The 22,107-nt window shown below is 47.4% G+C and overlaps 1 protein-coding gene across 2 annotated transcripts in view; it reads left to right on the top strand.

The window, feature by feature from the left end:
* The window catches only part of SLIT3 (slit guidance ligand 3), a 783,747-nt gene that overhangs the window by 632,715 nt on the left and 128,925 nt on the right, over nucleotides 1-22,107 (top strand). For both annotated transcript variants that reach the window (XM_049874285.1, XM_049874284.1), the window contains exons 13-15: nucleotides 7,930-8,073; nucleotides 9,613-9,776; nucleotides 21,202-21,352. In XM_049874285.1, coding sequence (XP_049730242.1) covers nucleotides 7,930-8,073; nucleotides 9,613-9,776; nucleotides 21,202-21,352 — 459 coding nt within the window. The remainder of the gene's footprint in view (nucleotides 1-7,929; nucleotides 8,074-9,612; nucleotides 9,777-21,201; nucleotides 21,353-22,107) is intronic.

Raw genomic sequence — 22,107 nt, 5'->3', positions numbered from 1 at the left:
TGAGATTTCCCTCAGGTCAGGAATCACCATGACAACCTTCAGCCCATGACAAGCAGTGCAGTCATTATCAGGAGCAACAGGAAGAGCCATCTTTGCCCCTCCTTTGGACTCGGAGGACACCTCAGTTTCCTCGTATGAGCGTTTAGCATGAAGTGGCCCAGAGCACCCATTCACAAGCACAGAAAAGATTCTGGGCAGGGGGAAGAGCTACCTGACATCCTGGCACCACTAGGTTCCTCCCCATATCTGGCCTCAGTAGGCTGATGGAAGTCAAAGTGAACTCTCCATATTTAGTAGAGGAAGGATGAGAGCATAATATTTTAAGGCAATAGAGTGGTCATTATCACAACTGATAGATAAAGAAATCCGGGACGACAGAGGGTTAATTCTAGAGAAATCAAAAAGAGGGAAGACACGTTAATAAGGGAGGCTTGACTCGATATCCTGCAGCTTAATCAGGGGCCCAGAATAACTCCCCTAATCCATGTCATCACTAATAGTTTATGCCAGTGTGAATGGTGGTGAATACTTCCAGGACCACAGTGGCCACTTTTTTTTTTTTTTTTTTTTTTTACATAACAAAGAACCTTTATAACCCATTCTTTATAAAAATCATTCTCCAACTGGAGGACCCAAAGAAAGGATTATGCCAAACAGCTGTTGGTAACATCGTTTTTTCTCTAATTTGCATCTCAGTAAGCGTGTGAGACAGAAACTAACCTCCAGCCTTGTCTTAGGAAAAGAAGGCTCCATGAAGAATCCCCCTTGGCAGGATCTTGGGCCCCATCTCCTGTCCCATGGTCTGTTCCCTGAAGGGCTTCACCCATTCCCCAGCAAAGAGCTACTCCACGCTTTCTTGGCACCAATTTTCTAATAAAACCTTGCCCTGTGGCATTTGGAATATGCTTTGGCATTTCCAGACAAGCACCATATGAGTATGAGCAGTAACATAACCAGTACCTTCCTGCAGACCCGTGGGCAGCTGTGGAGAATATAAATACCAGCCAGAATGATAGCTCTGAGCCACTGAGTCAACATGTGAATCGCTGGAGTTGCCAAGGTGATTTTAATGCAATTTATCATTAAACCTGACTCCAGATGTTTGTGTTTTCCAAATCCTGCAGCAAAGGCCTTTGAGCCCCAGGGGAGTCTTCACTGAGGAGAAGCTATGGCCAAGGACAGTAGCTAAAAATAGGTCCTTGCACCTGGGATCCAGATAAATTGTCTTCTGCTCCCATTGGCCTCTCTAGGGAGACTCAGGGTAGTGGGTTCTTTTTTACAGATCAAGGTAAGCCTCATTGTCACTCTTGTGGTCCATGCCCCATGTTGACCCAGATCCTGAATGAATGAATCTGGAGCTCCTTCAAGTGATGGGGACACCTAACACTTTTCTGGGCAGACCAGTTCAGTCCAGGATTTAAGTTACATGACCCGTGTGTAGCCTGGGTAGCACAAATGGTTTGTGCTAGACTACCAGCCTGGAAGTTGGCGGTTCAAACCCACCCAGCAGCTCTGCAGCAGAAAGCCCTGGCAATCTGCTTCAATGGAGATCATAGCCAAGAAAACCCTGTGGAACAGTTTTACCCTGTAACACAGGGGGTTGCCATGAGTCAGAATTAACTTGATGGCAACAGGTTGGTTTTTTTGGTTCAGAGTATTTCATTTCCCTCAGCTTTATAACTCTCAGTGGCTCCTGTTTCCTGCCTTGCTCTTCCTGAAGGCAGCAGCTCCTGGAAAGGATTATCTCTCAGCAGCATCGTTACATTTGTTAGTCAATGGGCTGAGTGTTAATACCTCTTGACACAGAACATATGTGGAAGCCGAAAGTGCTCCTAGAAGAGGAGGGTGGCAGAGTACCTCACCAAGCTAACGCTTAGGAATAAATTTAGAAGGTGATGTAAGAGCACACCCACTCTTGAATGTGCCACTCACCTTAATTTCCTCTAACAGGAGCAGAGGTCTTTTTTTATTTCATTGTAGAATCATCGCTGAGGTGATAGTGACCCTATATGACAGAGTGGAACTGCCCCATAGAGTTTCCAAGGAGCAGCTGGTGGATTCGAACTGCTGACCTTTTGGTTAGCAGCCAAACTTTTAACCACTGTACCACCAGGGCTCCAAGTTGATGTGACCAGCTAAAAATAAGGTGTCTTCCACCTCCTCCCATAAGCAGTAGATGACTCTTATTGAGAGGTAGCAGGGCACCAAGACGGTTGGGAGTCAAGTCTTTGGACTAAGACAGCATGGATCCAAATCTCAACTCTACCACTTCCTCATTGTGGAAGTTTGGTTAAAGTTGCTTAAGATCTCTGAGTCTCAGAAGTATCACCTTACCAATGGAGATAATACTTACCTCGTAGGGCTATTGAAAGGAGTCCCTGGGTGGCACAAAGGATTAAGCGTTGGACTACTAACCAAAAGGTTGGCGGTTCAGAGCTTCCCAGAGGCACCTCACAAGGAAGGCCTGTTGATCTGCTTCCAAAAAGTCACAGCATTGAAAACTCTATGGAACAGTTCTTTTCTGCACACACAGGGTCGCCATGAGTAGTCATTGACTCAATCGCAACTGACAACAACAACAACAGGGCTGTTGAGGGTGGGGGATTAAATGAGTTAATATTTGTAGAGTGCTTGGTGAGTGCCTGGCCACACTAAGTGGTTCGCACATATTACTTGTTCAGTGATTCACCCCCTGCTGTTCACCTGGCCTGATAGTCTCAAGCCTTCCTTCTCTTTTTATTCATATGACCTCTGAGGTGCATTTGGGAGTTGGGTCCGGGAGCAGGTGACCCAAAAAGATGGATGGAACTGCTTCAGTAGAAATAGTTATGAAAAGGGTATGCCCCCAACCACCCAACTCCCTGGATCCAACAGCAGATCAGGCTGAGATCAAGTTGAGCATACAAGTTTTGAGTTTGAGTACCAGGCAGCCTCTTGAATGGGGCAAGATAGAGTATTACAGCTTGCATGAGGGCTGCTATTTTCTATGTCTCACTGTTTGCCCCTGGTCTTGCCAGAGTACAGGGAGAATTCAGGGTGAGGGGAGCACAGAGCCAAGCATGCAAACACCCAAGTCAGCATTTAGTTAGTGATCCCTGAAGGCTGAAACCCTGCTTTGTACAGGTGCACGCCACTCAGTGAAGATACCTTGTGCCAGTGCCAATTTGGTGAGCATTCCAAGCTGAGGCTCTCCTGGTTTGGTGCCAGATCTTTCCTAAGGGTCGATAGGACTCCTTATGCCTCTCTACTCCCAAGAGACAAACAGGGTCTTCTAGACCCAAACAGACCTCCATACCCGGGTACACTCCAAGGCTAGCAAAAATAGCCACTCCCCAAAGACAAGGGACACCTGACACTGGACAAGGAAATGAGAATATGGATTTTATGTCGTGGATAAGAAATGAGCTTAGGAGTCAGACAGGCTGAAGCTTCAAACCCAGAATCTTTACTTACTGCTGGATGACCTCTATGAACCTCAGTTTCTTCATCAGTAAAATGAGGCCAATCATAGTGCTGCTGTGAGGTTTAAATAAGAGTGCATAGAAAGTACTTTGGGAAGTGCTCAGCACGGGGCTGCACTCATAGATGTGTTCTCTATGGATGGAGGCTGCCGTTGTTATTATCATTTCATACAGCAGTTTCCCAGCTGCTCCTCAAAGGAAGATGAGCCAGGACAGATAAAGCATGCTGAGCCTCCACTCCTAACAGGGAGGCGCAGTCCTCCAGTGAAAGAAGGGGAAGGTGTGTATTCAGGACTTCTTATAGAACTGCCAAACCTCCTTTCAAACAGTTGTTTTCTCTCTACGTGCTCCATAATACGGCGTTTTTTTTAATGTCCCTCCAACTCTTGTCCCTGGACCGATAGCTCAAAGATCCTTTCATGGAAGCCAGATTGAGTTGAGTAGCTGCCAGCCTTCCTCCCAAAGGAAGGGACAGAGGGACTGACTGTTACATCTCGCTGGTGCTGTGAAATCAGAGGATCAATGAAACCGTCTTCAACATCTAAATCTGGATAAGCAGCTTAATGTTATCTCACCCTACACCTACATGTCTGGCCTTAGAGAGCCAAGCATCCTGGAGGAGAATGAGTGACCAGGAGACTCTGCCCTTTTATATTTTCTTTTGCTCCCAGCTTCATGAGCTCTGCACCTTGTGCTGTCTTTCCTAGTAATTCTGCCAACGTCGGTTGTTTCGATGCCTTTTACGTCTTTGAGAAAGTATCTCATGCTGAGAAGTCTAGGGGCAATAGGAAACAAGAAAGCATCGGACAAGAAAAAGCAGCCTAGATAGGCCTGAGGGGTAAGGAGGGATGCCAAAGGAGCAGTCAGTTTGGATACCCTGTGGAGAGAGGTAAGGATTGCCACTTCTCTCTCCCTGTCACTGGCTCATTCCTTGTCCAATGTCTAGCACTCCTCAGAGCCAATACCACAACTAGGCTCATGCCTCTGCACTGGGCTCTCAAACCAGACTGCCTACTCAGGAAAGATAGATAAAATACACTAGTGATGGGTAAACAATAGGGAGTGCTGAGGACTGTGCCAAACAGAGAACATATGCCCTATCTAAAGGGGCAGCTACTCCATAGTTGCCTTCTGTGGACCCAATGTTGCCAGAGTCTCTGAATTTTTTTTCTAGGAGAAAATAGAAATCTGGTGTGTGTGTGTGTGTGTGTATGTGTGAAATTTCCCAATTTTAAGAACACTGGAAGGGCTGAACAAAACATGGTTGCTTGTGGCAATATGCCATTGCAGGGAGAATTCTATCCTCAGGCCATCAGATGGCACCTCTGACCTCATCTTTATACTGAACAGTTCAATATTTCCTGGCAGGCCTCAGCAGATGCCCTCAGGAGGCCTTGAATATCTAGGTTTGGAATACATCATTTACCACATACTTTGTTTTCCTTTTTAAACAAACAAAAAATGTGTGCATGTGAAGAGTCCATTCCTGACCCCTGGTTGCTTGACCCTGTTGGGTCCTTCAGCTTTCCCCCTGTTTCTCTGCTTCATAGCAAACTCCTTGGACTGCCCCCAAAATGGAGTGACTTTGGCTAAAATTTAATATACAAAGCACAGGAAATTCTTGAGAGAAATGTTGAAAGGGGGATAGGTGGGTGGGTAGGGTAGATTAGGCTTTCATACCAGAGAAGCTGAACCCTTTAGAGACCTAAATTATCATAAACGACTTCCAGCAATGCTCCTGGAAACACGCATGACCTTGAACAAGCCCGCCACACTCACAGCCTTGGTTTCCTCACCTGTAACTTGTGAGGTTGCCTCTGCCCATCTGCCCAGGTTATTGTGAGAGTAATAGGATGTCAGGAAAGCATAAAAAAAGGATTTTGGAGAACAAAAAAAAGTATTCTATCAACGTGAGCTTTTTTCCACTAGAGGCAGGAGGACATCTGTGTGAACCCTTGGGACTTTGCCCATTATTAGCCAGATTAAACAGGCAGTTCTTCTTCCACTTGTCACTTGCTACAGCTGCCTACCCGTCTGCCTGCCTGTATGTGGGGTGTGCAGGGGGCTCACTGGGGAGGGGGGCCTGCAGCAAGGGAGAAGTGGTGTGGGCGATCTAGCACACACGGGCAGCCCCATAGTTCCAACTAAAGTCCCCTTGGGCCCAGGCATTGAGAGTCTCCTGAGACAAGCCAGCTCATTACAAATCTCATGGATCACTCACCACAAGGAAATGTCTGAGCCAGCCTTGAAAATAGAAATTTTAAAAATTCAACATTTTTGCTGGTTAGTTTAATTCCTCCACTCCCCGCACGTTCCTTCAAGAGTGAGTGAGACATGATCTTATGCTTGTTTCTAGGGCATAACTAGTTGGTCTAGGATCATAAAGAAATTCTTAGGTTTGCTTGATTTGCCAGCCCCACTCTGGAAATCTCCCCTATAATTGGTATGGCATCCTCTGTGAGGGACCAGAGTTTCACCTAAAAGCCAGCTTCTTATGATGCTTCTGGGTCTACAGAGCTAAAAACATGGTAGAATGGGTCCCTCGTGGGTAGGAAGTTTGAACCCGGGGGCACTGGTGCCATCTTGGAGGATTGCAACCTCCTGAAGTCGCATACGGAGTTGTGTACATTGCTTTAGAAGTCCCTGACGTGCTCAGCCAGTAACCAAAAGGTTGGAGATTTGAGTGCCTCAGAAGAAAGGCCTGATGATCTACTTCTGAAAAACCAGCCATTGAAAACCCTGTGGAGCACACAGTTCTACTCTGATGCACATGGGGTCACCGTGAGCTGGAAACAACTGGAGGGCAACTGGTATATTGATGTAACAAATTCTTGTGCTAAACACTAAGGGTAAAGGGACAAATAAAATCGATGTTGTTTGTGTTGCCATGGGGTTTACAGCCTTGCATAGGAGATGATCATCAAGAAAACAAATATCCTATAATCACAAATTGACAAAGACTAGGAAGGAAATAAACAAGAGGCTGTAAAGACAATGGGGGGTTGGGAGGCATACTGTAGTTGAGGGGTCAGGACAGGCCTCTCTGAGGAAGTGACATTTGAGCTGAGATGCAAAGAATGAGAAGGAGCCAGCCTGGCCTGAATGAAGTGCACTTTCAAAGGACCTGGGCATAGACAAGCTTGGTGTGTTTGAGGAACTAACAGAAGGCCAGTGGGGCTGAAGGGCAGTGAGTGAGGGGTCGAGTGGGATTAGGATGAGGTTGGAGGAGGGGACAGGGGTCAAATCACACAGGGTTCCATCAGTGTTTGTGAGAGAGAGAATGTGTGTGTGAAAGAGAGTGTGTGTGAGAGAGAGAGAAAGAGAAGGGGAGGGAGAATGTGCGTGTGAAAGAGTGTGTGTGTGTGTGTGAGAGAATGTGTGTGTGAAAGAGAGTGTGTGAGAGAGAAAGAGAAGGGGAGGGAGAATGTGTGTGTGAAAGGGAGTGTGTGTGTGAGAGAGAATGTGAGTGTGTGTAAGAATGTGTATGAATGTGTGTGAGTACGTGAGAGAGGATGTGTGTGAGAGAGATAATGTGTGTGAGTGTGTAAGACAGAGAATATGTATGTGAGAGAGAGGATGTGTGTGTGGGAAAGAGTGTGTGAGGATGTGTGTGTGAGAGACAGAATGTGTGTGAAGGAGAGAGTGTGTGTGAGAGAGAAGAGGAGGGAGAACATGTGTGTGAAAGACAGAAAGGGAGGGAGCATGTGTGTGAGAGAGAATGTGTGTGGGAAAGAGAGTGTGTGTGAGAAAGAAGGGAAGGGAGAATCTGTGAAAAGAGTGTGTGTATGGGAAAAAGAGAATTGGTGTGTGAAAGAAAGGGATGAAGAATGTGTGTGTGTGAGAGAGAATGTGTTATGTGTGAGAGTGTGTGTGTGTGAGAAAGAGTGAACGTGTTTGCAAGAATGTGTGTGTTTACGTTTGTGTGAAAGAGAAAAAGAGGGAGAATGCGTATGTGTTTTTCGTGTGTAGGTGTGTGCATGAGTGCACACACCTACACACAGGTGTGTTTTTTTCTGGGGAGATGACATATAACTCATCAGATTTCCAGTGGGATCAGTGATCCAAGAGAAGTCTAGAGAATTTTCTGAATCAGAATTGCCCTCAGTCAGTCAACTAAAGTTTTAAAACAATTGTGCCAAATTATTTTTTTCATTGAGATTTCTAGGAGCACTGAATTCTAAACCAGAAAGCAAAGCACATGGGGTATCATTTCATGGCTTACCCTGTGTGGGGGGACAAGGGGAGGTTCCAGGTGAGAGCAACATGCCTCACAATGTCCATGGTGACTGGGTGTAAGGTATTGGTGGCTGCAGGGAAGGCTCCAAGTTCCTTTCTTCCTCTGGTGGGCAGCAGGAGCCCAAGGCTGTGAGGATGAGCGATGGCAACTCTGCAGCTGTCCTCCGCCAAGTGCAACCCTTGCTCCGCTGTAATTATCAGGGTTAGTGAATACCGTCCACTCTTCTTACAGCCTCCTGAACGCCAACAAGATCAACTGCCTGCGGGTGAACACATTTCAGGACCTGCAGAACCTCAACCTGCTCTCCCTGTACGACAACAAACTCCAGACCATCAGCAAGGGGCTCTTTGCTCCCCTGCAGTCCATCCAGACGCTGTGAGTATGCCACCACGCAGGGCCTGACACTGCTTACCTGGGAGTGTCAGCAGCTGCCCCGACTGCAGGAGACCCCAAACACCCAGTCACAGAGGACACCAAAATGAGGACAACAATGAGCATGTGCAGGAGGATTTCTAGAGCCTGCGGTGAGGGTGGACTCATACAGATAGTAATAAAGGCAGTTGCCAAGGAGTCAGGGCTAACTCATGGCAACCCCATGTGTGTCAGAGTAGAACTGTGCTCCATAGGGTTTCCAATGGCTGATTTTTTGGAAGTAGATCACCAGGCCTTTCTTCTGAGACACTGCTGGGTGGACTCGAACCTCCAACCTTTAGGTTAGCAGCTGAGCGCATCAACTGTTTACACCACCCGGGGACTCCACGTATAGCCCCAGCTTACCTACACCGCACTTACTCAGTACCCGACATTGCACTGACTACTCCCCTGTTTTAAAACTTCTGCAACTTATAGCAACCCTATGACTACCTCAGTTATTATTATTATCCCCTATTTACGTGTGAGGAAACCAAGGCACAGAGAGGTGAAGTAACTTACTCAAGGTCACACAGCTAGTGAGAAGCAGGACTTGAATTCAAGCAGAGGAGTTCCTGAGCTTTCTTAACCACTGCTGCTACTGTATTCTGAGCAAGTGCCGTCTCTGCTTAGACCCCATTGCCGACCACCAATACCACCACCCCCACCCTATAAACCAAGCCTCTGATGTGGGCACACTGAGGGCATTCACTTCCCTCTCTGGGAAGCATTTCCTTACTCCCAAGCACTGCAGATGTTATAAATATTTCAGTTAAATAGATAGCATCTGAGTACAGATCAGATCTGAGCCCATGATTTTGATGGCTCCAGCCCGAGACCTGATCATTAGCCTGGAATCTTCCAAAGACCAGCTAAGTCATCTGGCACCCACTGTCCCCGCAGCTGGATCAGAAACCAATATGGAGTGAGAACAGCTGCTATATATATATTGAATACCGACCAAGTACCTGGCACTGTGTTTGGGGCTTTGTAGAGTCGTTCTTAACGAGCCAGTGGGAGCAAGACCCACAGTGTTCTAGTGATGATGATAATAATAACAACAATGCCTGCTACTGTATATATGGAGCACTGACCACATGCCAGTCACTGTGCCAGCTGCTTTCTGTGCCTGGTATGACTGAGCTTGGAGGAATAAAGTGCAGTGTAGACCCTAGGCACTTGACTTGCTGTGCCCGTCAGAGTGGGTGTGGGGAGAGGAGGGGACAGGCAGTGGTGATCCTGCCGCAAACAGTGAGAGCTGGGAGGCTGAGTCCCCCAAACCAGATGCCAGCTGCATCTTTGACGGTCTTTTGCAGACCACAGGGGTCCCCTCTCTGAGTCACATCTGAAAGCACCCTTCCCCCCTACCACCCCAGCCCAGGCCTCCTGGGGAAACAAGGGAGGGAGCCTGGATCTGGATCGCCAGGACCCAGCACCAGGAGGGCAGCAGTGGAGCATTGCACCACGGGTCACTCCTGATTAACAGCCCCCTCCCTCTCCCAGCCACTTAGCCCAAAACCCATTTGTGTGTGACTGCCACTTGAAGTGGCTGGCCGACTACCTCCAGGACAACCCCATCGAGACCAGCGGGGCCCGCTGCAGCAGCCCACGACGGCTCGCCAACAAGCGCATCAGCCAGATCAAGAGCAAGAAGTTCCGCTGCTCAGGTAATCAGGTTACGGGGGCCAGGCCCCACCTTCTGACTCAGAATCCAGCAACCCCAGAGAGGCCAGTAATCCAATCTGGAGGACATCGAGCCCTGTAATGGCTCCTGGGGAGCATCTTTGCAAATTAAATTGGGGAAATTCAGTTAGCCCTGCAGAAAACCAATTACCTTATGGATTTAAAATAAAACACACACACACACACAATAAAAGCAGTGGGATGGGGTGGGAAGAGGCAGTTTCAGGGAGACAGAATCCAGGCAGCTGCTTATCTCTGGGGCTAGTTGGAAGCTAGGGAATGAGGCAGCTTTTTGCACGTTGGCCCTTTAAAGTCTAAGATTTATTTTTCAGTTTCCAAAGCATGATCCCCAAGTCGCAGATGGAGAAATAAATATGCCCAGGCTAGGCTGCAGGTGACATGTAATCTTGGGACTTCCCCACTTCCCTCTAAGATCAATTTTTGTTCAGCCCTGGATGAGTGCAGAAACCCTGGTGGTGTAGTGGTTAAGAGCTATGGCTGCTAACCAAAAGGTCGGCAGTTCAAATCCACTAGGCGTTCCTTGGAAACCCTATGCGGCAGTTCTACTCTGTCCTATAGGGTCGCTATGAGTCAGAATCGACTCAAAGTCAATGGTTTTGATTTGGTTTGGTTTTTTAATGAGTATACAGTATACTGTAGATGTCAAAGGCATTTATGCTATCTCCTCCATCCCACACCAGAAGATTATAATTATGGAGAAAACAGCAAGGAGTTGTACTTCAAAAGAAAGTAGAGCCTTGCCTACTTGTTCCCACTTCAAGCTCTCCCTAAAAACCATGCCCCATGCCATCCCCAGTGCACCCAGGAAGGACAGGGAGAGTGACGGGGCGTTCTCAGCTGGTCTTTGCAAAAGAAGGAGCTCTCTTTGACCCGTTAGTGAAAAGAACAGGCAGTTAAATATTACTATCATTTGTGTCCTTTTCTACTGGAAAAAAATCACCAAGAGAGACTGAGCTCCCAGTGGCAAAAGATCGATAGCATGAGGTGGTCTATGCCGGGTTGGGACCAACCCTGGCAGTCTGTGTTTCAGCAAGAACAGTGCTTCTCCCCCAACCTGAAAGCCCAGCAAGAATGCCAATGTGGTGATGGTCACCAGAGGGGCCAGCAGGCCTACTTCTGCTTCTTGGAAGTTGTGTTGTCATTTCAGTGAAGTCTTTCAGTCCAGTATTATCAGTCCAGGATGACAAACGTTAGTTGTTGTCTCTCTGTTTTAACAGAAGCAAATACCTCAAGAGGGGTTGGAAATATCACATGGACTTGGTGGCGATATGAGAAGTTGGTCACAATTTGTCTGTCCCAGAATAATGATGGCAATTGTGAGGGCAATTTCTCACCTATGATGAGCACTATATTGAGGGTTTCCACCTCTATTCTCTAGTGTACTTTCCTTCCTCCCGTGGTCCTATGAGGCCAGCAGAAGAGGTGCCCATTCTGCAGCAGAGAAAGCCAAGGGCTTGGAGGTGAAGGGGCACCCCAAGGTCACAAGCCTGGAAGTGGTGGAGGCAGGGCCGGACCCTAGGTCTGCTTGCTCCTTGAGGCCATGGCGCAACTAGGAGAAAAGGAGCATTTGAAAGGGAGATCCAGCTGCTTGAATGACTTCCCCTTCCTCCCCTCATTGGCCCACCCCGCCCACCCCCCGAACTCTTCTTTCCTGGGTTAGTCAGCATCTCTGGGTAAAAACCTTCTCTCAGCCCAGAGCTGTCTCCTCAGGTACCACAATCCTTTCCCAGAGGCCTTTGCTCATGACTGACACCAGCTTTATCCATCTCTTCTACCCCTATTTGGACAGGGCCGATTTAACTAGCTCTGCCAAGCAGTTGTGCCCAAAGAGGAGGAGATACGAGACAGAGCAGGGCCAGGTACCATCTGCCAACTCTGACCCCGTGGTCTCACATGGGTCCTGTCACTAACTTGGGTCCCCATTTGAGGCCAAGGCCCTGGATGGCAGCTCAGGAACAAAGTCGGCTCAGGGCCAAAGGACTGGTGTCCCTGACCAAGGCCATCTCGGCAATTACTTAGGAATGGTTGTAGGCTGGGATGGAGGGATGGGGACTCAGAGGAGAGCTACAGAGAGAACTAAGTAGGAAAAAAGGAAAATAGAAAGTGGGCCAAGGAAACAGTACAGCTTAATTCTAACTCCAGCTCTGCCACTAACTACCTACCCACCTACCTACCTAACTAAATAACTAACTTTGCATTTGAGGGATACTGACTTCTTTTCCTATGTGGGGTGGGAGTGATTGGAATTAAAAAAAAAAAGCAAACAGAGAAAAGGGGCAGGGTTCTTGGATTGACCATGCCTGAGACATCTCTCTCTTTTGTTTAAGCAATACTAAGCAGAGAGAAAAGAGCCCTGTTAGCTCAATGGTTAAGCACTGGGCTGCTAAGGAAAGGTCAGCAGTTCAAACCCAGCAGCCACTCCACAGGAGAAAGACTTGGCAGTCTGCTTCTGTAAAGATTACAGCTTTGGTAACCCCATGAGTCAATTCTACTATGTCCTACAAGGTTGTTGTGAGTTGAAATCGACCCAGCATCAGTGAGTTTTTTGGTTTGGAAGCAGAAAGAACCTATAAAGGTAGAGAAGTTTAAGAGCTGTGGTGAGCCTGACATCGAGAGCTCTGTATGCTTTTATTTTACCTAGCTGTAGAAAAGAGATCGAGGAGTAGAGACAGCTACTGCTGAGGTCCAAACGCCTTGGCTTTTAGAGACCCTAGGACTCAGACCCGCCTTGGCCTTGGGGGTACAGAAGCTATAGATCTAACGTTCTGTGTTTCCAGGAAGCTCCAGACAAAAGAGGGGGGCTAGTGACACATACTGGGTTTGACAGATAATAAGTCTGCATTTTACTTTCCCTAAAAGCACCCCCATTGGAAAGACAGCTGATTTAATTAGGCACCAATTTGAGGGCTGTTTCTACAATGCAGAAAGCCCTCCTTTGGCGAGGTACCTGCTCTCCCAGCTGCCTCACGTCTGCCTCTCTCTATCAGCTGCATCCAGCGCCCCTGGGCAGCACGATCGGGTTAGCGGTAGATGCCGCTGGCTGGGGTGATCTGCCCATCAGATTAAGGCCTCCTGAAAAAGCACTGTCTGGCTGCCTTGGACCCTAAGCCCATCCCCAGGGAAGCATTTGGCATTTGAAGGATGGTGTCTGTTTTCCATCATACTACACCTTTGTGTGTGGAGAAGGGCAAGAAGAAGCTCTCATACTGAAAAGTACAGAGGGTGGTAACTCAGTGTGTCCAGAGGTGCCAAACAGCAAGGTATTTCTTAGGGAATTACAGACTTTGAGAAACCCATGGGATCACTATGAGTCAGAATGGACTCGATGGCAGAGGGTTTGGTTTGGTTTTTTAGAGACCTTTGTGATCATCTAGTCCATTTTAGAGATGAAGAAATACAGGACCAGACAACAAAAAAGTCTTATCTATGGTTGTTGTTGCTGTCGAGTGGATTCCAAGTCATAGCAATTCCATGTGAGCAGACTAGAACTGCTCCGTAGGGTTTTCATGGCTGTGACCTTTCAGAAGCAGATCACCAGGCTTGTCTTCTGCGGTGCCTCTGGGTGGGTTCAGTCTGCCAACCTTGCAGCTAGTAGTCAAGTGTTTTCCCTTTTGCACCACCTGGGGACTCCTTATCTAAGGTTACAGAGTATTACTTTCAGGACAAGATCCGAAACCCAGGATTTCTGACATACTGTCAAGTTTCTTGATAACTTACTCCTTGTTCACCTCCATTTCCTTTTGTAGAAGGAGACCAAAGAGAAAGAGAGTGAAATTATAAGGCTTGAGGGACATGGAAGGGGTAGATTTTCCCCATTCTGGTACCTAGTTCCTGATCAAACCTAAGTATGAAATCCCAGCACCAGAGTGTTCACTGAGCCCTGTGCGTCTGGATTTCAGAGTAGAGTAGAGCCCAGATCACAGCGGAAGGCTCTTGCTGGTGACATTGGAGAGCTTAGAAAGGAGGCGGGCCAGGCCCAGAGCTATGCACAGGCTCTTCCCAACTGGACAATCATTGCAGACATCCTATGCAATATCGAGATGCTAAGACCATCTTGTTGATGAACCCACTTCCAAAAACACTGGCGAGAAGTAGGTAACCCTATCCCTTTTGTCAGAGGTCAGAGCAGGGTCCCAGTCACCAGGCACTGGTTCCATCCTCTTCAGGGTGCACACATCTCCAGCACAATCGCACGCGGGAAGGAAGCCGTAAGCCAGCAAGTACGTGAAAACTGCCCCAATCCATTGAGGAGAGGGTTATAAAGAGGCGGTACCCTCACCTGGTCCCCTGATCATTCAAAACAGTTGATTGTTGGCCCCCACCTCCATTGTGATTCCCAGTCTTGGAGGAAACCAGGGAATCAGATACCTTCCACTGAGGTTAATCATTGGCTTACTGTTTCCTTCCTTTGCTTAGTTTTGGAAATGGTAATCTTGAGGGGCACCAGTCATTTCCTTTGTGACAGTCAGGGTTCCGAGACCATTGTGACTGTAGGCTTCCCAGTCCCACACTTAAGGCCCCATTGGCTTCCCTGTCTTTCTCTTTGGCTAGGGAAAATTATTTTCTTTTGATACCACATCTCTTCTCTACTATACTTCAAATGATCTGGGTTGATCGTCTTGTCAGCCAGAGGGTTCCTGGGGAACCCTAAGGGATATGGCGAAGACTCCTGAATTGTGGAATGCCAAAGGGGGCTTTTTCCTAAAGAAAACTGCAGATTTGCTAGGTTTTGGCAATGGAACCATGGACTGTTCCTTCATTTAAGGAACGATGGAGCAGATAGGTACAGGATGACTCAGCTGTTTGGATGGGTCCTATGTTGCAGTGCATGTAGAAGTTGCTTCTACTAAGTTTGATGTCAGATCAAATGTGGTAACTGAATGGAGTTTTGAGACTCATTTCAGGCCTATGACATGATAACTTTAATTCTCTTGGGAGGTCTCTATTCTGCCCTGATTCTCTTGAGTATAGGTGTCCAATAGTCCCCTCCCTCCTCCCTTTTGTGTCTCCCCTGGGGCGGGGTACAAGGGCCGTGGGACTGCTGTCTTCAGAAGCGTTCCAGTGGAACCCCACTCCTGGTACTAATCATGCTCAGTGGGGGCCTGCTCCGGCTTCCGCTTCTCCACGCTGCTGCTTCCTCTGAGCGCTCCTGTCCTTTCTCTGATGCTGCTGCCTGACCTTGACTCTGACCAGTCGCCGCGAGGCTTTCCTTTGTGCTTGATCTAACCATGTGGTGGAACGATGGAAACGGAACATGGTTCTGTCAAGCACCGCGGAAAGCACCGTGCTCTCCTGCAGCATGGCCCACCGCCGCCGCCACAGCTGCCACCGCTGGACACCTCTTCTCTGCTCTGGAGCACCGCAGCCTACCACCTGCCAGACCCACCTCACCCAGTCTAGCATCACAAAGGGCGGGGTGGCGGGGGGAGGGAGCCTCGAAGGATTCACAGGGTACCTCCACGTCCAAGTTGCAGACATGGGGTTAAATGAGTACAGAGAAGCTGTTGGAGGCATCCAAGGTCACACTGCACATTGGGGGCAAGCTAAGATCTGCATCCATTTTTTCTATCCAAAATGGAGTGATCCCCCAAATCTAGTCTGGATGCCAGATAAGGGGTAAAGTAGCTAGGTTCATCTCAGAAATCACTGTTACATCTTCTTCCATTCAAAAAGAGCAAGTATACCAAGGCATATGCCTCGTTGTTTCACGGGAGAATCCTAGCCCCAGGTCATTTCCCCAAGTGGTAGGTAACCCAAAGGGGAAACCCTACTCTTGTGACCTACCCACCCCCCTCTTCCTCCTTTACTGGAGGCATTTCAAGTAAATGCCAGCATGAGAATGGGTGAAACTGAAATGAGTGTGAGATTTTAAGTTTAACGTGGGGCTTCTTCTGAATCTGACCTCCACTCCTCATGAGTACTTTTTTTGGCCCTAGCCCCCATGCAGCCTCAAGTCCTTGACCTTCAGTTAGCAGGGAGACCAAATTGCTGGGCTCCTCGTCTGGGTGGTAGTTAGGATGCTGGGTGGGGGCTACATAGACAAACCTGCTTTCTCTGATAATAAAGAACGGGATCTTGGTGCCTCCCATTTTGCTTGTTTCTTGATAAATTCTAGACCCAGTGTAACCAGAAGATTGCATTGTTGGTTCCTGCCGTGGAGACTATGTCCTATCCCATGAGAGAGAGCCATGGTGGGAACCAAATCTTGACTTAGAACTAAGAGCTGGGCTCTGGGCTCCCAGCGCCAAGTGTGACGCTCATTGTCTTATCTTTCCCAGGTTACCCCTCAGAGCTAGGAGCCCAGTCATTGCTGAGTAATGGGAAGCCCTATTTACCTCTCTCAATGTTTTTTTGTATGCGTGTGTTTTTTTTTTAAACATATATTGAGTGCTTACAATAGGCCAGACGCTGAACTGTTTTACATCATTATTTTCTTTAATTTTCACAACAACCCTATATAAGTACCATTTTACATATGAGGGTATTTAGGCTTAGAGAGATTAACTAACTTGTTCAGGGCCAGGTGTTCAGCCCAGGTCACCTGTTTCTAGAATGCCTGCTCTCTACTGCCTCCCCAGCTATGGACAATCCCATTGCCTGGATTTTTTTTTTTTTTAATGTTTCGACTTGCATTGATAGAGAATTAAAATTTTTCTAACAATCCCTTTCAGGCTTATCTGTTAATAGAAAATAACTTGAACAAAAGAAAGAGAAAAAATACTGTTGAAATGACCCTCCCATTCCAGCAAGAGCATACCAAGATCCCATTTGCTGCAGAACAAATCTGTGTACCTGGAGAAACTCTCTCTTGCTCTGAACAGAAGACACATTCTGAGATCCTCTACACTGCCCCTACCAGCTCTGGGGCCAGACCTCTGGGAGTGGTCCTTTGCCCATCTCTGTCTCCCTGGTCCTGCAGCAGCAGGTTTGTACCCAGCTGCAGATCATCAACGTCTCCCTCTGCCTTCTGGCAAATGTCCGCACTCACATTAGCCTCTGATGAGGATAGCTTAATAGGATAGCCACCTGCCCAACTGACTGCCAAACTCCTGGTAAAACAATGCGATCCACCCCTGGTATCTGTCCCCCCAGCCTTCACCCACAAATGGATAACCGTATGCCTGGCAAGGTTCTCTTGATTCCATTCATCACTTCTGACCCTTTGTCCAGATCAGTTCCTTTTAAGCTGAGACTACAGGCCTCCATACTCCCCCAATTCCTCTTTTCCTCTTTCTGTACCTTTCATTCTTCCTTTCATCCCACTCATCTTAAGGATGTTAGAGGTAGAGGAGGAGAGCTCTGGACACACGAGTTGGTAGATGCATGTTGATCAGATAACTACTCATTTGTGACTTCTGCTCTACAAACTGGTTGCCCAAAGAATGAAGCAAGACACAGACTGCTGGAGACAGCAGCCACCGTGGGCACCATGCTGGCTGCTGGTCACACCCAGTCATGTCCACCCAAAGAGTGGGAGCCATGGCTCCCTACCTGCCCCAACCTTGATGACCATCCCAATGGTACATACATTCCTTGCTGGAAAGAGGCAAGAGGGCAAGAATTCATAACAAAATAGCATTGCTGTTGGAAACACATGGATTTTTCCTCCTCATCTATTAAAGCTCACCTATGATCACACACCAAGTGTCGTTCTGAGCTGTCCGTGAACAGGGAGAAGGGCCACAGGGGGAGGAGCAGGCAACGTGCCAGATGATCTCAGCCTTCCAAAGGTCTGTTGCAGCCGGGGTTTTAGTTTTATGGCCCTTCTTCAAACCCTCTGAGATCTCTCTTGTCTGAACTTGCTCCAGAGAGGGGAAGCGGCGGCCTATTTCAGTTAGCCTTCTCCTACTAAACATTTCTGGCAGTGACAAATATGCATTGAGATTGAAATTGACTTTTAAAGCTCTGGAAAAGTTAAAAATACTTTTGGGTAGTTATGAGCATTAGGCATAACAAATGGCTCCGAGAAACCCCGGGTAGTTTCGGTAATGAAATATGAAGTGGTGGAGGTGGCATTTCAAGCTGGCTATGACTGGGGAACGGACTCTTTCGGTTAAATACATACACTTTTATTAACATTTCTGGCTCCCACTCATATAAAATATCATACTCCGACCCCCTCGTTATTACAAACCAGAGCAATAACAAAAACGGCAGGGGGGGAAATGCTGGAAAGAACAGATTAGCCCGTTGAATCTAATTGCAAAATCATTTCATTAAAATGGGTCAACGGCTCCATTGCAAAGGTCCGCCAGTTATAATCTAACTATTCTACAGAGAGTGATTCCTGTTAACTATAGACTGCTCACACCTTGATTAAAATGAAAATGTATTTAATAGGCTGCTATCCCCGGCCTTGGCCCGGCCAATGTACGTCTTCAGACTCACCGTGTTGAAGGGCAGACTGCTCCTTCGTGTCTGTCTGCCTTTAATCTGCAGTCAGGTTTCTTCTGCTTTGCAAGAATCCCATTACAGACACCTTCTGAAGGAAAAATACATGTCTGTGTACAAAATGCCCCTTCGCGTCATCGCCATGTGTAGCCATTGGCAGAAAACGAGAGGGGGCAATGGCTCCACATGGTAACAACGTGAAGGAGCTTTTCATACATAAAAACACCCATTGCCCATGAGGTGATTCCGACTCAGCAGCTTTATAGGATAGAGTAGAATTGCCCCATACGGTTTCCGAGGCTGTGAGTATTTATGGAAGCAGGCTGCCAGATCTTTTTCCTGTGGAGCAGCTGGTGGGTTCGAACTGCCGACCTTTCAGTTAGCGGCCGAGCACCTAACCACTGCGCCACCAGGGCTCCTAGTCATTTCGTAGGGTTTGCAAAGTGAAATTTGGCCAGGATTCGGCAAGCTCACGTGTCTGGAGAAAAATGGTCCGAGTCATTCAATGAGATGAACACTGTCAAGCCAAGGGCAAGAGATTTGCATGATACATTGGACCAGGAAGCCCATAACTGCACATGTCCAATAACCGTGCAGACATGTGCACAGATTTTGCTAACACAAGCCTAGGAGTAGGACATGAGATAAAGGAGAGCAAGAGTAGGTCCTTGACCCCCTGTTTTAGGTAGATGGTGTTGCGTCAGCATCAGAGGCCACCAAGGTCATTCCTAATCAAGGGTTACCATGGGAACATAAAGTGAGGAGTGAGAAACCAAGAGCGTGAGAGACATCTGCCCCTTGCCTCACTGTAGCCCACTGCAGAAAAAAATGCCATTCGATCCACCTCCACCAAGTTTGACTTTATGATCATTCCTGGAGGAACTAGGATAAAGGTCTCGTCAAAAGCACGTCTGCCGTAGAGCTCTGTGTTACTCAACTAGGTCTTGGCAGCACACTGCCTGGGTTTGTCCCTCTGCCACGTACTGAGTGACCTGTGTGCCTTAGCTTTCTCATCTCTAAAATGGAGTCATAGCAACCTCAGAGTGTTGCAGAGATTGAATGGACTCATCCATGTAAAGCTTGCAGACTAGTGCCTGGCTCATCCTACATGCTCAATAAATGTCAGGTATTATCACTAGCTACACATATGGAAAAAACCAACATGTCTTAGTGGCCTCTCACATGCCCAGTGCTCTGCCAGGTACTAGGAAAAAACAATAGTAATGTCACAAGTATTTGCATAATTCTTGACCCTTTCCCAGAGGTTCTCCACAGCTGGGATCCTACTTTAACAATCCCTGTGAGATTGGGCCAATTATTTGATTCCCGTTTTAACATGTGGAGAAACTGAGGCAAAGTGGCAAAGCCTGGACAAACCCACGCCCTCTAATGCTAAACCCTGTGTACAACTAGTGCCTCATATTGCTCTATTGCAATTAAGCTGACCAAGGTACTACCTGAACTAGTTAGGCAAATAAATTATTTTCAGTTTCTGAAATAGGTGTGAAATATTCACATATAGGACAATGTTTGTGCAAATGGCACCCATTTATGCACTGGGCGAATGTGGACCAAGCTCCTGTTTTGTGCCTACCATTGTGCTAATGAAACATTGAAGGTGAAAGAGTGAATAAGACTGACTCCTATCTACCAGCTCAGGTCTAATGGGAGAGACAGACTTTTCACAGTTAGCCTGTAGTGGATTGCCAGATGTCGGGGAGTTGTTTCTGATCATTAAAGCAGCTCCCCGGGGCATCTCTCCAGTACATCAAGCATCAGTCCTGTTACCATTGCTGTGTGACCCTGAGAGGAATTCAGTTTCAAAAAAATAAATAAATCTTAGCTCCAACTTTTAGTTCATTGGAGTTCAACAGAACTTACTCTCTAAGACAGAGGTCGAAATCCGATTCTGTGCGTGTTTTACTTGTCTTCACAGCTTTTAAAATCTGAATCTGTTGTCAATATTTTAAAAATATTTGGCTTCTCTCGAAACCGTGGTGGCATAGTGGTTAAGAGCTATGGCTGCTAACCAAAAGGTCAGCAGTTTGAATCTACCAGGCACTCCTTGGAAACCCTATGAGGCAGTTCTACTCTGTCCTATAGGGTCGCTATGAGTTGGAATCAACTCAACGGCAGTGGGTTTGGTTTTTTGGTTTTTCTCTTGGCGGGGGGAAGGAATATCAGGCCACTTTGTATCAAATTTTCAAGCATTATGGCTATGGGCTCCAGTCCTCCAGGTCCCCAGCCCTCATTATGGGCTTCCCAATGTAGAGCCCAGGCATCAATGGTCACTGATCACCATGTGCTCAGCCTCCTTTACAGGTAAGGTAAAGACATTACCTGCCTGGGTGCTGTAGACAACTGAGGTTGTGTACCCATTCCCATCCTCATACCCACCCCAAGCATAGCCTCATCAAGCTCTGTTAAATCTCATTTGGGTTTTCATGAACATCTAGAGGTTTTCATGAACATTTAGAGGGTCAGTAGATAGGTGTCATGGAGTTGGTAAACCAACCAGTAGCTGTTGAGTCAATTCTGACTGATGGCAACCCCATGTGTGTCAGAGTAGAACTGAGTGCTTTTGTCCAATGGCTGACTTTTCAGAAGTAGATCACCAGGCTTTTCTTCCGAGGTGCCTCTGGGTAGACTAGAACCATCAACCTTCTAGTTAGCAGCTGAGCATGTTTACTATTTGCGCCATCCAGGGATTCACCAAAAATTGCAGACAAAGTTCTGTACATGTGTGCCTAGGAGTACTTCTCCAAGGAGAGCTTCCATAGCTTTTATCAACTTCTTACAAAGGCTTGTGACCCACAAAGCTTAAGACCCCATAGATCCTTACCCCTGTTTCCGCCTGGGCTGAAAGTAATGAATAACAAAGACCAAATGAAAACATGCCTGTCACCTGAGCACTTCCACACACACCCCCCTCCCCACAACCTCAGTGCCTGTGCCAGCAGCCTGGGTGATACTGACACCCCTCTTTGGCCCACCCAGGCTCAGAGGATTACCGCAGCAGGTTCAGCAGTGAGTGCTTCATGGACCTCGTGTGCCCGGAGAAGTGCCGCTGTGAGGGCACCATCGTGGACTGTGCCAACCAAAAGCTGGCCCGCATCCCAAGCCACCTTCCTGAATACGTCACTGATCTGTAAGTCTCACTTAGAAGTGAATGCCTACTCCTCCCCCATACATCCAGTCACCCCAAGCCAGCCCGCACAGGGTCTCAGGAAGTGTCCCCTCTTCTTGGCTGTCCTCTAGGTGTCAGGCTAAGGGAAGACCCCCGGGCATCCCCCATGGACAGCTCACTCTCAAATAAAGATAGTACATTTATTCTGCAAATATTTTCTGAACACCCACTGTGAGCCAGGCACTGTGCTATGCCTACCAGTTTGAGCAATGAACAAAGCAGATAGTCCCTGCCTGCCTTTTGAAGCTTACAGTACACCCAGAAAGATGCATATTCAATAAGTAACTGTAATAAAGCAAGGAAATAACTAGAATCATTGTATCTCGACCTCCTATCAATTGCCCAGGCCAATAAAAGGATGTGTTGGATCATCCAAAACAGGAGGAGCTAAAAAGCTATTGCATAATGGGTAAGGGCACAGGTGTGGGGGCTGACAGGCCTGGGGTTGACTGTTGTGTCCAGTCTTCCTGAGACTGGGCAAGTTGCTTCTCAGACCCGAGCCTCAGTTTCTTGGCTATAAAACGGGGATGATCATACCTACTTCTTAGAGGGGTTGGGAAAATGAAGAAAGAGAAGGCTAGTGGAGTGTTCATCTTGAATCCTGGACAAATGATAGTTATCTTCATTATTATTATGTTTTTCATCTTTGCCTTCATACATCATGGTGGGATGCAGCCAGGCACAGTGTCCTAGCCCTAGTGCTCTCCCTGAGTTGA

This window comes from Elephas maximus, chromosome 2 (genome assembly GCF_024166365.1).
Source record: "Elephas maximus indicus isolate mEleMax1 chromosome 2, mEleMax1 primary haplotype, whole genome shotgun sequence".
NCBI lineage: Eukaryota > Metazoa > Chordata > Mammalia > Proboscidea > Elephantidae > Elephas > Elephas maximus.
The sequence above is the reverse complement of the archived record's forward strand: the minus strand, read 5'-3'. Positions and strand labels throughout refer to the sequence as shown.